The following is a 15086-nucleotide window of genomic DNA, read 5'->3' on the forward strand; positions in this document are numbered from 1 at the left end:
GCAGAGCCCATTTGCTAAAGAAAAGACTCGTGCTGATTTTGCCACCTTTTGTGTAAGGCCCGGAATGAGCATCGGCTGCCTGACTACCAGACCCACAGAGTGACTTCAGCCATTGCAATACTCAGCACTGAGTTTACCAGCTCTTAGACCCTGTGAAACCTGGGGGAATTCACATCCATCTGGGGAAGCCCTGGCTCCCGGCATGATGCACTGTGTACTCCTTCCACATCTGCATTGAAATCTATATTCTAGCAAGGGGACCAAAACACAACCGTTTATTTGTTCTATTTTTTCACACAAATTACTTGAGTTATATCTTCTGTTAGCAGTGTGACGGGCTTGACTGTACGTTCTCTGAGTTTTGTAACAGTGTGGTTCTTATTCTTGCAAAATTATAACTGTGAAAATAAGACAAATGTTTATAACAGTAATAAGCCTCCCACTTCAATAACAGTCTTCTGCTTTCACCTCTTTTGGAGTACTATTGCAGTATGAACTTATTGTCAGTGAGTACTAGCCACAGCAGAGAAAACAAAAAAGAAATGTGCATTTTCCCCTTTAATATTATAAAAAGCTCATCATGAATTTTAGATCAGAATCACTGTTCAGTTAGTCAGAAAGACAAGAGAAGACCACTAGATGGTGGTAAAAACCCAAGCCTTTGCTAACAAAATCTGTGAAAAGAGAAGTTCAGAGGGGCAAAGAAGGGGAGGAGGAGCCACAGTTTGAGTACAGAACTCATTATTGCTTGGAGTCTATAAAAAGGCAGTTGCACAGTAAGTAATTTATATGTGGTAAGCCTTGACTCTATGGATTTACTCATTCCTTTTCCTCTTTTTTTGTCATCTATTCCCACCAAGGAGTCCCCAGCCCCAGATGGCGGGTGAGGAGGGGGGCTGAAACTTCTGCTCTCTGGAGGAAAGGTTGCAGGTGATGAAGAGGAAGAGCAGCTGAAGGAGCAGCTCTGGTAAATAGGTACAGTTAATTCTTCATTGCAAATAAAAGGTTACTTTTAAAAAATGAAAATTATTTAGCTTGATATGCTTTGAATTTTATTTGCAACAAGTCACTGACAATCAGCTTTAAGTGTTCCCCTTATTAAGAATCCGATAGCTTACAACTTGCCCTGAATATTGTCATTACCAAAAGAGCATTGAATAAAATACTCATGATCTGGAACAAAAAACTTACTTTTATGACAGAATTCAACTCATGCATATTCTGTAACCTTAGTGTATCCTGAAGCATATGGATTTGCCTTGGTTATGTGTTTAATACTATGCTCTTAAGTAAGCATGTTAGTATTGCACAGATAAGCTGTTTATAACACAGTTCATGTGAACTTAAGAAGTACAAAGGTCAGGAAAGAATTTAAAACTTTTACTGAAAATGTTCAATTCTTAATTATGGCAATAATTCAAGCTTCTATATATTATATTCAAGTGAGCAAGTTCTGCTGAACCTTATACTATATTCTCCTGCATTTGTGGGGTCTGAGAATTGAGACTTTGAAAACTGTTCGTTGTTTGGTGTTCAGCAGAATTTCCAGGACATTGTGCTCACTTCTGGAGGAACCAAATAGAATAAACAAAACTATGAATGAAGAGTGCATGAATTTCTTCGTTAGTTTGTGGGTTTAATTTCCCAGTAAGGATGGGTAGAAAAACCCTGAGCCAATCGGAGGTTGATTTAGAATCAGTAGAGGAATATGGTGTGGAAGAGGCAGGATGTGTACAAGCCAAATTAAATCGAAATGGGTGATATTTGTTTTGTCAACTTCTGCCTGTTCTTGTCATGCTGTATTTTTTTTGGCAGGGTCTTTTGCCTTTTGGAAAATGCATTTACCGCACTCCTTGGCAAGTACCTCAGAAAGAACAGAACGTGTTTGCTTCCAGAGATGAACACGTCCTCTCAGCTGTATGTTTCTGAACTAAACCTGAGTGCCTTTGGTAGCAACTTTACTGTGCCTACTGTCAAGAGCAAGTCATCGCCATGTGAGCAAGTGGTCATTGCGGCTGAGGTGTTCCTAACTCTGGGCATTGTAAGCCTCCTTGAAAATATCTTAGTTATATGTGCAATAGTTAAGAACAAGAATTTGCATTCACCCATGTATTTTTTTGTTTGCAGTTTAGCAGTGGCTGACATGCTGGTTAGTGTGTCTAATGCTTGGGAGACCATAACAATATACTTAATAAACAATAGACACATAATTATGGAAGATACCTTTGTCCGTCATATAGACAATGTCTTTGATTCAATGATCTGCATATCCGTGGTGGCTTCCATGTGCAGTTTGCTGGCTATAGCAGTAGACAGGTATATCACTATCTTCTATGCCCTGCGTTATCACAACATCATGACAGTGAAAAGATCAGGGCTTATTATTGCATGCATCTGGACCTTTTGCACAGGCTGTGGCATTATCTTCATTCTTTATTATGAATCAACTTACGTGATCATTTGTCTCATCACTATGTTTTTTACCATGTTGTTCCTCATGGTCTCACTGTACATCCATATGTTCCTCCTGGCTCGTACTCATGTGAAGAAAATAGCTGCTTTGCCTGGGTACAACTCTGTCCGTCAAAGAACCAGCATGAAAGGAGCCATCACTCTGACTATGCTTCTTGGCATCTTCATTGTTTGCTGGGCTCCATTCTTCCTTCATCTCATCCTGATGATCTCCTGCCCTCAAAACCTCTACTGTGTTTGCTTCATGTCTCACTTCAACATGTATCTCATTCTCATTATGTGCAACTCGGTGATTGATCCCTTGATCTATGCCTTTCGTAGCCAGGAAATGAGGAAGACCTTCAAAGAGATAATTTGTTGCTATAGCCTGAGAATGGTCTGTGGGTTATCCAACAAGTATTAAGAAAACAAAACCAAACCAGGGAAGACAATGGAAATGCAACATCTTGCTGCATCTTATAATTCTGCTGAAATGCCTATGGAATATCTTTCTCCATTCAGCTGTCATGATTTCTGCAGCAACCAGAAATAATTTTTTAATATGCGATTTTAAGTTTCTTTCCCTCCACACACCTCTCTCACACTACTGGTGGGAGCTACTCAGTGCATCTGTATTACGGGGAGAAAGAATATTTTGAATCTCATTTACCCTACTGAAGACTGGATCTTATAAGAGGATTATACAGGGAAAGCCTTATTTTTCTTTCTGTTAAATGCAACGAGTGTGACCTGCCATGCAAATGAGCCCATCAGCCTCTCAGTGTGTGTTTCTCTTGATATTCTTTGTCTCTTTAGATACAGCATGGCTTATTTTGATGCCCAGAGTTAACAGGTTTTTTGCTCTTTCCTTCCGAAGACATGAAATCAGAGAAGTAGCTCCAATTATCAGGGTTCACGACCTTGCTCAACAGTTATGACCAATATATATGCATATATCACCAGTCTTGTATTCCAGTCATGACTGTTACTGTCATAAAATATGTATTATGTAAGAGGACAGTGTTACCATGAGATTTTCCAGGCTGGATACAGTACTTTGTCATATCTGACTATACGTGTTCTTATCACTGTGGGATAAGATGTACCATAGGTGGATTTTAAGGCTGAATATGAAGACTGAGCTGATTCTAGTTTGTCTGTTTTCTTTATTTGCCAGGGCTAGGAAAGTAAAGGGTACATGGCCTCCAGATAGTCATGTAATGTTTTGTCGAGACAGAAAGACTGTGTGAGTGGTTGCCTTTATACAGACATTATAAAAGCATTTCAGCTAGGAGTAGCTTTTGCTACTGGAGGAAGCTGTACTGTAGATTGCATCTTTCAAGCTGGGAGAGACAAAACAGATTTGATGATCAGAAGGCATAGCAGGCAATGGCAAAACAGGGATTTCAAAACCTCAGGCACATGTAGCTATAACAGAGTCCTGACTTCTGCTCCCCAAACAAACAGTTTTTCTCTTTGTTGAGAGGATTCTAAGGTGAAACCCTCATGCCTTTTGTGTGAGTAATTTGCATCTAGTCATGCTCTCATAAACATGCTGTTCTGCAACAGCTGTGTAATGTGCAAAATATTGGATTTATCACAAATGAAAGAAGTGCAACTGTGGCATTGATTTCTTGATGCCAATGGACGGTACGCATCTTGCACTGAGATATAAGCTATGAAAATATTTCAAGCAGTGGTACCCTACTGACTAGACATCAGAAAACAGCTTGGAAAAATGAATTATTTCTTCTGAAAAGCTGAAAGAATTACACTTGTTATACTTGGTTTAGGGATGCTCTAAAACTGTTGTTGTCAATAGAAGGACTATGATTGATTCAATGGGCCTTAGGTTATACCTTCAAGGTGGAAGTTCTGATCAGGTGTTAGGAAAATCCTTTTACCATAAGGGTGGTCAAAAACGGGAACAGATGCCCAGTGGTTGTGCAATCTCCACCCTTGGAGATATTCAGCACTTGACTGGACACAGCCCTGAACAATCTGCTCGAAGTTGAAAGCTGACTCTAACTTTGAAGCTGGTCCTGCTTTGAATGATTAGGAATAGATGACCTCCACAGGTCCCTTCCAAACCAAGTTATTCTATGATTCTATGAGTTTGTGTATTATGATAAAACTATCATTTTTTCCCCTCCTAATTTAATCTCTTGTGTAAGAAGAATTGTAAAAGATTCTCCTCCACACATTTAAAAAGATAGCATACTTTGTGTCTTCATTTGCTTTGGAGGTCTCTGGCAGGATAAGTAGGGTGCATCTTTAGCACCAGAGTTATACCTTTTGTCTGCTGTACCTTAAAACACATACTGCCTCCAGCTCGCACATATCTCCCTCTGACATGAGTGGGAATATTATTCTCAGTGGAGACACCTTATTATGTTGATCGTAAATATAAAGGTTATATTGCTGCACTAGGTGCTGGAATCTTCCTTCAGCTATATCTGAAAATGGGATTTCAGAGGTATGTTTGTGGTCGGTAGTGAGAATCTTGCCTTGTTTCATTCCACCTCTTAACTTTATCCATAAATGGCACCTAAGAGTGGGCTCTTGCTACTATGAATGTAAATAGCAAAAGCAGACAGTTCAATTGCATAGTGAAAGGCACCAGCTGATGTTGTAAATAAATCATTAGATCTTCACTGGGTATTGCAAATAGACAGTCTTGTACATAATTGTAAATCAACAAAGAGGAAGCTAAAACTGTAATAGCTTTGGGTATTTTCTTGAATTGTACATTACTTTTTTGTTGGAAGTATATTTGATGTATAAACACAGACATATGAAGAAACTATTAAACTGGATTGCTGGAAAACCCACTATTATTGGTTATTCATTGTAATGTGTCCGCTAATCTTATAGATTACTCACAGAGGGAATATTGCATTACAGGCTTTCACTTCTGAATTTAAACAGATGCCTTATTAAGAAACACATTCTGAGAGAGAGTTACAGACTAATACAATGTATTTACATTCGTACCTATGTTCCTCTAGGTGTCAGCATCACATCCTCATTATGAGCTTTACAGGTGAGGAGTTAAAAGAGCTTAAGGGGAAAATGAAAGTATTTTCAAGAACAGGTTAGAACAGTTCCTGCAAAAAAAGGCTGTTTACACTATAGGAATGCATATAAAATACATGTCTCTGTGAGGCCATGACATATTTTAATCTGTTTCTTTCTCCTGTTTAGCTGCAGAATAAAAGCAACATTTAGCATGCTTTCACTTCTACCAGAGCTTGGAAAACACTAAGTATTCTGATAGATTGGGACAAGCAAGCTTTGTGTAAGTATGAAATTTGCTGTCAAAGGACAGTCATGAAAAAATTAGCTTCTAGGCTGTCATTGCACTATGTCCCCACAGCTAATGGTACTACTCTTGCTTATACTGCTAGTCATTTACAGTTTGGTATCAGTCATTGGAAAGAAGCTCAAATCACACTATTTCTGTCCCAGAGCTCCAAAACCAACTTCTATTGCCCACTGCTGCTTTGATGACTGAACACTTCACTGCTTCTAACTTGTGTGTCACTATTTTAAAGTTTTTAATAAGAAATTATTCTCAGCTCACTCCTCTTGCAGGTGTGGTCAACGTCTATAAACTCATCTGCATTTTAAGTAGATTAGTAGGAGCAGGGAGAATATTAAAAAACCCAACATTTCTAGCTGCACCAGAACTTCATCTAGGGAAGCAGAAGACTGGATTGTTTAGTCTATAATAATGCAAAAGGTGGTTGATGGTAGGCAAGTTGCTCTGTCTCCAGATTACACTGAAGTACTTCATATGTTGCTCTAAGTTCTGCTTGCTTTAGTAGATTGAAGTAGGTTGGCTTTTGCAAATGATGGCATTGCCTGGATAATCCCATACCCGGCATGCTCCCATACTAGCATTAGGAAAATCTGAATCTTTTCTCCAGGCCAAGGCCACAATAAGGTACTAGGAAATACTAGTTTTCCAAGAGCCTTAGCATCTCCTGTAACACGAAACAGTCATAACTGAATGCAGCAAAGAGGTCATTTATGATCCTGGGCTTTATGATCCTGCTTCCCAAATGGGCACGAGTCTGTCACAAAGGGCTCTAACTACTGAGTACTACTGCCTCTGGGTCTGGGCTGGGAGGGATGAGTGCTTCCAGCTCTATAACCTACAGGCCTGCACCCTCTGTGTAACCGGTGTCCAACTCCCTTTTGAGAGTGGGTTGCACATTCCCACTGCTTAGGCTTTTCCTCTTAGAAAACCTTCTCTGAGTGGCTCTCTGGAGACTTTAGTTGAGTTTTTCAGGAATCCTGTGCAAAATAAGTGCAGAAACCACAGGAATGTCCTGCACGCACAAACTTTAAGAAGGCAGAAAATGTTTATACATCTGTGGGAAAGCAACTAACTCCCTCACACAGTCTGCTCTCTGAAATCTCAAAAGGACTCTGTTTTGTCTCCAAAGCCTTGTTGGGGATTCTCCTGTCTCTCTTGCAGTAAATCCTTCTTCTGTTGCTGGTTAGCTTCTTGCACAGAACACCAGCTCGTGGTGACCACTGTTGTGTTAAGGGACTGCAATGGACGGTCCCAGTCTTCAGCTGTGTTGGTTTGCGTGCACAGTGCCCTTCCTGTTAGGCAGGGTGAGTGAATAAGGTACGGGAACATGGATGTGGAAATGGGGATCCCTGCATCAGGGACGGAGAGTCATGCAGGCTGTGGTGGAGCTGCCCGCATAAGTCTCTGTGCTAGGTTATCTCCAGGTGAGATGCTCTCCCTCCTTTTCTAATCTTATAATGTATTACAACCTGAGCTGTGTGCATCTTGGATCCAGCTTGTTCTTCATACAGGACAGAAAAGGAGAATCTGAGACTTGTATGTGTGTGTCTATACTTAGATACATGCCTACATGTGTATGAGTTCTTACTCCCAAATATAGAGTATGATCACAAACGACATCAACAAACGAAATGTGAGGATGTATAGTTTCTTTTTCTCTAACCTTTCTGCTCTTTGTCATCCAGTTATTTGTTGCACTACTTTCCAATTTGCAGCTCATTTCTCACATATTTCCTCTACCTGTGAACAAACTAGCAACAGTCTAAATCTGAAGTAGAAGAAAAAAACCTCAAGTGCTTTTTGCATCCCGAGCTTTTGAAAATTATAGTGAATCAGTGTGACAGAACAAAGAGTTCCCCTAGCACCTGTCACACTAAAGATCTAGTAAAATTTAAATTCTTATGGTCCTTAAGCACTGTCCCTAGAACAGTTTCTTCTTGAGCTGCTTGCCTAAAAAACCCTAAGAACGTGTGACTGGCTGTACTGAGCACTGAGAGAGAAGGGCCTCCATCAAAATAAAGAGCAGCTGTTTAGGGGAATTATACAAAGCCTGGACATGTGCATGGTAATCCTCTGGAATACCCTTACAGCTTCCAGCAAGCTATGGTTTAGGGACTTCTTGGGCAGAAGGTTATATTTACAGCTTTGTGGCTGATAGCTCTCAATGAATGCTTCTTACAAGAATTTATCTAATCACTTTTGGATCTCTTTATACCCATCGGCAACATCTTGTGACAGTAAGTCTTACAGTTTAGATATGTTGTGTGGAAAAATTTTCTCTTTTCTCTTTTTTCTCTTATAAAACATCTGCTTGGAAGTTTTCTTCAGTGCCCCTGAGTCCTTACGTTGTAAAGAAGAGAAATAACTGGTCCCCATTCACTTTCCCTATGCCATAGATTATCCTACTCCCTTATATTCCCCTATAAAGTTTCTCTTTTCCAGCCAAGGATCCTAGCCTATTTAATCTCTACAGGTATTTTCATACCTTGTTGTCCTTATGTTGTTTTTCTAGATCTACTATAGTCTTTCTGTCTCAGGGGGGACCAGATAAGCATATGATCATCCAGATATAGGTGAAAACTAAATTTCCACAGTGCCAGACGATGCCGCGTGTTTTGTTCTCTATTCTTTTCTTAGCAGTATGTAACAATATACTTTCATTTAGTACAGCATGCTCCATAATTTGGAAAATATCAAGATCTCTAAAAGAATTCCCTCTCTGCAAATGCTCATAGGAACACATACTCTCTGTTCTCTAAATACGCTTACATTTTCAACGGTGAGGGCTTTGGTCATACATCAGCATGTAAAACATATGCCAAAAATACGGTGCTTAGCAGCGCTTCTGTGTTTCCAGGTCCAAGTATGTGCCTTGGCCGTGTCCCAGCTCTGTAGCAGAACTCATCCGATGGACACAGCTTCCATGTCCCTACCTCTGATGGGAAGGAAGCCTGGCCACAGAGGCTGGAAGGGCCTTGCAGTGTGTCCCAGCCATGCTCTAAGTGGCTGAGGATCAGGGACCCCAAGTTCAGACACAAACTTCTCCCAGAAGCCCATCATTTCTTTGAGAAGGGTGGTAAGAATGTCATTTGCACAGCTACCTCCAGATGGTGATTCGTCACTCCTCTCCTTTCAATTAGGTTGGTTTTACACTTGATCAAAGCAAGACGAGAATTGGAACTACAAGCTTTGTATGCTGGCTCCAGATGATTTTCAAAGGCACCAAATGAACATTTTCGATGACCTGTTGCATAAATGCCCTAATTAACAGCAACAAAAAACAAAAACCCACAAAGAAAATTAATTTTCTTTTCTGGGATTAATTTTTCTCTCTAGTTTGCCAGTTTTTAACAGGACACAGTTACTTTTGGCAAGCAATAAGTGGTGTTGCCCATAAATTAGTTTTTTCATTCGCTTTTGTACCTTGCACTGAAACTTCGTGCCTATTTCACCTGCCCTGAAAAAGTGACCCTAGGAATACCTATCATCTTTGTATTATGCCTTTTGTTTGTCATAGGTTTGCTCTGAACTGCTTTTTGGAAAGCTTTGCATGGGTTTTGAGTCAGGACCTAAATCCCTGAATTTCTATATCCCAGCAGTTCATAGTGCTGGGATAGCCTTACATAGACCTTACTATTATTTCTGCTTCACAGGTTCCTTGTGTTTTTTAAAGTCAAGTTAATCTGTCCAGGATATTCTTCCTTTCAAAGGATAGCAGGAAATACTCCTATACTTTAACTTTGTTTTAAATCTGTAGCAATTATTAGTAGTGTCAACATTGACCTCAGCTCAGAGATACATCACTGAAACCAAAAGTAGCTTTTTCCCAAAAGTTTTTCCCAGAGGACATAAAGAACCCTGGCTATAACAAGGAGAGGAGATTCCTGCTCTCTGCTCATAGAGTGGTAGATAAGTGGTGGAGCTTGGGGAAGCAAGCATTTTAAATCTGTGTTAAGTTCACACTTTACTCTTACAGAGGATGAAGATGAATTGCCTTTGCCTGCTGTGAGGACTGGGCTGTATTAAAAAATGTCCTGGTAGACAAACTTGTGCCAAATTCAGTTTTAGAGAAAGAGTCAGCGAGTGCTGGAAACTTGACCGAAAGTCTGTGTGCAAGACCCTCACCAGGTGTGACTGAATCCCACTCCACTGAAATGTCTTGTAAGACATCTTCTCCCCACACAGATATATAGTAGGAATTCAGGATGTGGTAGCTCTCTAGCTCCTTCCTCCTTAGAAAGGAAAATAACAATATTTTAAACATTAGTGGAAGATCAGTGTGTCAACAAATACATTTATTTCTCATGTTCCTCAGACCAAGAACCTGCCAGCTGCCCACAGTGGGCCCGCAGGATCCAATGCTCTGACTGGGGGTCTCTGCAAAGTCAGCTCATAGGAAACCTGCTTAACTCACTTGGAAAAGGTAGGTTAAACTTTTGACTTCTCCTGGGCTTAAATGCCCTGCTTGGTAATCACAGTTTGTAAAGCAGGTGCTTAAAAAGCCCTTCTTTTAAATTGTAGTGGAAAGAGATGAATCACTTAAATTTCAAGTGCAGTTCCAATGACAGTTCGTGTCCCTGCATAAAGTGTATAAAAATGAAGAGGTAGGAGGTAAGTCCTTGAATGAAGTCCAGGTCTTTCACCTCACAGTGAAGCTGCTAAATATTCAGGTTTTCACTATGAAAAGGGACATTGGCGTGGCCACCTCTAAATCTGGAAGTGGATTTCTGAAGGAAAACTTTGCGAAGAAAAAAAAGGTGTTTGGTGTGCAGCCTGCTGTTTTAGTTACGCTCTGGGAAAGTCTGACAGTCCCTCTGGTGAAACAAGTGGAGAAATATCTTTTTGGTTAATTTTGACTGAACTTATTTTTAAGATGGTATCTGCAGTCTGTAGCCCTTGGTGCCTCTGCTGCCCAAAGCAGAGGTGCTCAGCTTCCAGAAAACTGGAAGGTGCAAGGACTTTAGGTACAACAAGTAACAGGTGGATTTAGGCTCCCAACTCCTCATTCAGCTCCTTGGTTTTGTTGGCCACATGTCTGGTGCTCCAGTCATGTGCAATTAATAACTGAACTTAGCTGTGGCATTTTAAGCAATGCACTGGAACTGTTTTTAGGGTGGGGGACATTGAAAACATGTCCAGCTTAATTAGAAGGGAATGGAAAAGAGGAAAGCCACCCTAGAGCTACCTCATGAGAGACAGCCCTGGCATACAGACAAGCAGGGGATCAAAGGCCTATTGCACAATGTAATGAGTAAATAGATGGCAAGTACAACATTAGCTCTGGTGGACCTTTAGAGGGGAAGGCAGGCGATACAAGGAACGCTGTGTGTATTTCAGATGACCTTTCGTTGAAAATGTCAGTTAGAAGATTGTACTGAATTTATAAAGAGGGTAATAAATAACTGGACTGAATAATGAAAGGTTTAATGCTCAGGGAAGAACCAGAGTGAAGATCCGGGGAGGCTGGACACCTGGAATTACACATACTTCAAAAATTTGCTGAATTAATAATGGCCAGTGAAGTGCCAGTGTTATTAGTGCTGTGGAAAAAAACATCTAATGACAAGAATATGGCTAATAATAACGAAGGAAATCTGTGGTGAACTAATGGAGTTGATAGAGGAGAGGCCTCATGGAGGCTACTCCCAGACCTCGTCCTAGGTCACCACTGCCTGCAGCAGGTCCCCCCCACCCGCACTCTAGCCCTGGGAGGGGGGTGTCCATGGGGCCCTGACAGTCATGCACTTTGGAAGAGATATAATAAGCCTTCTTCATAGAGAAACAGGGAGGTATTTAATAATCTCCAAATTGATTTTTGTTTTGTTTTGTTCTAAAGTTTACCTTTCTATGATATTTTTGATCTTTCAGCTTAACTGGGTAAAATAACTTCTGAACAGAGATTAGAATGGAATGGAATGGAATGGAATGGTTTGGCTTGGAAGGGACCTTAAAGATCATCTAGTTCCAAACCCCCTGCCATGGGCAGGGACACCTTCCACTAGACCAGGTTGCTCAATGCCCCATCCAATCTGGCCTTGAACACTTCCATGGATGGGGCATCTACAGCCTCTCTGGGCAACCTGTTCCAGTGCCTCACCACCCTGACAGCAAAGAACTTCTTCCTTACATCTAATCTAAATCTACCCTCTTTCAGTTTAAAGCCATTGCCCCTTGTCCTATCACCACATGCCCTTGTAAAAAGTCCCTCTCGGGCTTTCCTGTAGGCCCCCTTTAGGTACTGGAAGGCTGCTACAAGGTCTCCCTGCAGCCTTCTCTTCTCCAGGCTGAACAACCCCAACTCTCTCAGCCTGTCTTCATAGCAGAGGTGCTCCAGCCCTCTGATATCTTCGTGGCCCTCCTCTGGACTCGCTTCAACAGGTCCATGTCCTTCTTATGCTGGGGGCCCCAGAGCTGAACGCAGTACTCCAGGTGGGGTCTCACGAGAGCGGAGTAGAGGGGCAGAATCACCTCCCTCGACCTGCTGGGGGTTGCAGGTGCTGTTGATGCAGCCCAGGATATGGTTGGCTTTCTGGGCTGCGAACAAACATTGCCGGGTCATGTTGAACTTCTTGTCAGCCAACACCCCCCAAGTCCTTCTCCACAGGGCTGCTCTCAATCCACTCATTGCCCAGCCTGTATTTGTGCTTGGGATTGCCCCGACCCATGTGCAGGACCTTGCACTTGGCCTTGTTGAACTTCATGAGGTTCGCATGGGCACACCTCTCAAGCCTGTCAAGGTCCCTCTGGATGGCATCCCTTCCCTCCAGCATGTCGACTGCACCACACAGCTTGGTGTCGTTGGCAAACTTGTTGAGGGTGCACTCAATCCCACTGTTCATGTCGCCGACAAAGATGTTAAACAGTGTCCATCCCAATACCAGCCCCTGAGGAACACCTCCACTCGGACATTGAGCTGTTGACTGCAACTCTTTGAGTGCGACCATCCAGCCAATTCCTTATCCACCAAGTGGTCCATCCGTCAAATCCATGTCTCTGCAATTTAGAGACAAGGATGTCGTGCGGGACAGTGTCAAATGCCTTGCACAAGTCCAGGTAGATGACATCCGTTGCTCTTCCCTTATCCACCAATGCTGTAACCCCATCATAAAAGGCCACCAAATTTGTCAGGCACGATTTGCCCTTAGTGAAGCCATGCTGGCTATCACCAATCACCTCCTTATTTTCCATATGCCTTAGCATAGTTTCCAGGAGGATCCGCTCCATGATCTTGCCAGGCACAGAGGTGAGACTGACTGTCTTGTAGTTCCCTGGGTCTTCCTTTTTTCCCTTTTTAGAAATGGGGGTTATGTTTCCCCTTTTCCAGTCAGCAGGAACTTCTCCAGACTGCCACGACTTCTCAAATATGATGGATAGTGGCTTAGCCACTTCATCCACCAGTTCCCTCAGGACCCACGGATGCATCTCATCAGGTCCCACGGACTTGTGCACCTTCAGGTTCCTTAGACGGTCTCGAACCTGATCTTCTCCTACAGTGGGTGGTTCTTCATTCTCCCAGTCCCTGCCTTTGCCTTCTGTGTCTTGGGCAGTGTGGCTGGAGCACTTGCCAGTGAAGACTGAGGCAAAAAAGTCATTGAGTACCTCAGCCTTCTCCATGTCCTGGGTAACCAGGTCTCCCATTTCCTTCTGGAGAGGGCCCACATTTTCCCTAGTCTTCCTTTTATCACTGATGTACTTATAGAAGCTTTTCTTGTTGCCCTTGACGTCCCTGGCCAGATTTAATTCTATCAGGGCTTTGGCTTTCCTAACCTGATCCCTGGCTGCTTGGACAATTTCTCTGTATTCCTCCCAGGCTACCTGTCCTTGCTTCCACCCTCTGTAGGCTTCCTTTTTGTGTTTGAGTTTGTCCAGAAGCTCCTTGTTGATCCACGCAGGCCTCCTGGCATTTTTGCCCGACCTCCTCTTTGTTGGGATGCATTGCTCCTGAGCTTGGAGGAGGTGATCCTTGAATATTAACCAGCTTTCTTGGGCCCTTCTTCCCGCCAGGGCTGTATCCCATGTTACTCTGCCAAGCAGATCCCTGAAGAGGCCTCTTGAAGTCCAGGGTAGCGAGCTTGCTGTGCGCTCTCCTCTCTGCCCTAAGGATCTTGAACTCCGCCATTTCATGGTCACTGCAGCCAGGCTGCCCTTGAGCTTCACATTCCCCACCAGCCCCTCCTTGTTGGCGAGAACAAGGTCCAGCATAGCACCTCTCCTTGTTGGCTCCTCCATCACTTGGAGAAGGAAGTTATCATCAACGCATTCCAGGAACCTCCTGGATTGCTTGTGCCCTGCTGTGTTGTCCCTCCAACAGATATCAGGATGGTTGAAGTCCAGGGAATTGTGAACCCTGAGGACCAGGGCTTGTGAAGGTGAGGCTGCTCCTATCTGTCTAAACAGGGCCTCATCCGTTCGGTCTTCCTGGTCAGGTGGGCTGTAGCAGATCCCCACTATAATGTCACCTGTCCCTGCCCTTCCTTTAATCCTGACCCATAGGCTCTCGGTCGGCTCCTCATCCGTCCCCAGGCGGAGCTCCATGCATGCCAGCTGGTCATTGACACATAGAGCTAATTAAGCAGATACTTAGAATTCAGTAGCATCTCCCTTCTGAGAGTCTCATAGTATTTTGCAAACACTAATGAATGAAATCTCAAACCATTGCTGCAAGATTGCTTCCAGAAGCATAGCATCGCCCTGAGGGTGAAGGCAGAGAGCTAAATTTGAGTTATTTTCGAAAGTAGAGCTCTAAAATACTGATTTCGTCCCTTTGTGGTTAAGTAGCACTTCTCTGAAGTCACCACACAATCTGAAGAACTGGGCTTCAAGACACCAAAAAGACATCCACGGTGTAACATAGGGTGGTAGGATAGTCCCAACTTTAGTTTCCTCCTGTACCAGATCTGAGAAAAAGGGTTATGCCCTGTGCTGTGGTACCAGCAGTGACTCTGGAGTCCCCGCTGGGCTGCAAGGGCAGGCAGGGCATTTACTGCTCTCAAAAAGTGGATTTCCAGCCCTGACTCTTCATCCTCTCCTCTGGAGCCCAGACACAGTGAGAGCACAGGAGGAAGTGTTAACATACTAGTGCAGTGTTTGCTGATGAGGCTGCTCCCTCAGGGGATAAAGACAATTGGGTGTATTCCTTTTTTTTTTTTTCTAGTTTCCGGGCTGTGGCCAGTGGCCTGTGAGTGACATCTTTGTAACAGGTCCAGAATCGTTTTGCAACGTGGAAAACTCTGAAGCAGCAACTATGATCATTGCAATGAATGGAGCTTGAATAAATAAATAAGTACATTGCTAAAACATAGGTTAAGAATAG

At 42.8% G+C, this 15086-nt stretch overlaps 1 protein-coding gene across 1 annotated transcript; it reads left to right on the forward strand.

The window, feature by feature from the left end:
- Positions 1–1779: 1779 nt before the first annotated feature.
- Positions 1780–4299, forward strand: MC5R (melanocortin 5 receptor). Its single transcript, XM_050891513.1, has one exon. The coding sequence runs from the start codon at positions 1898–1900 to the stop codon at positions 2873–2875; it is 978 nt and encodes a 325-aa protein (XP_050747470.1). The 5' UTR covers positions 1780–1897; the 3' UTR covers positions 2876–4299.
- The last annotated feature ends 10787 nt before the right edge of the window (positions 4300–15086 follow it).

This window comes from Gymnogyps californianus, chromosome 2 (assembly GCF_018139145.2).
Source record: "Gymnogyps californianus isolate 813 chromosome 2, ASM1813914v2, whole genome shotgun sequence".
In the NCBI taxonomy this organism is placed as follows: domain Eukaryota; kingdom Metazoa; phylum Chordata; class Aves; order Accipitriformes; family Cathartidae; genus Gymnogyps; species Gymnogyps californianus.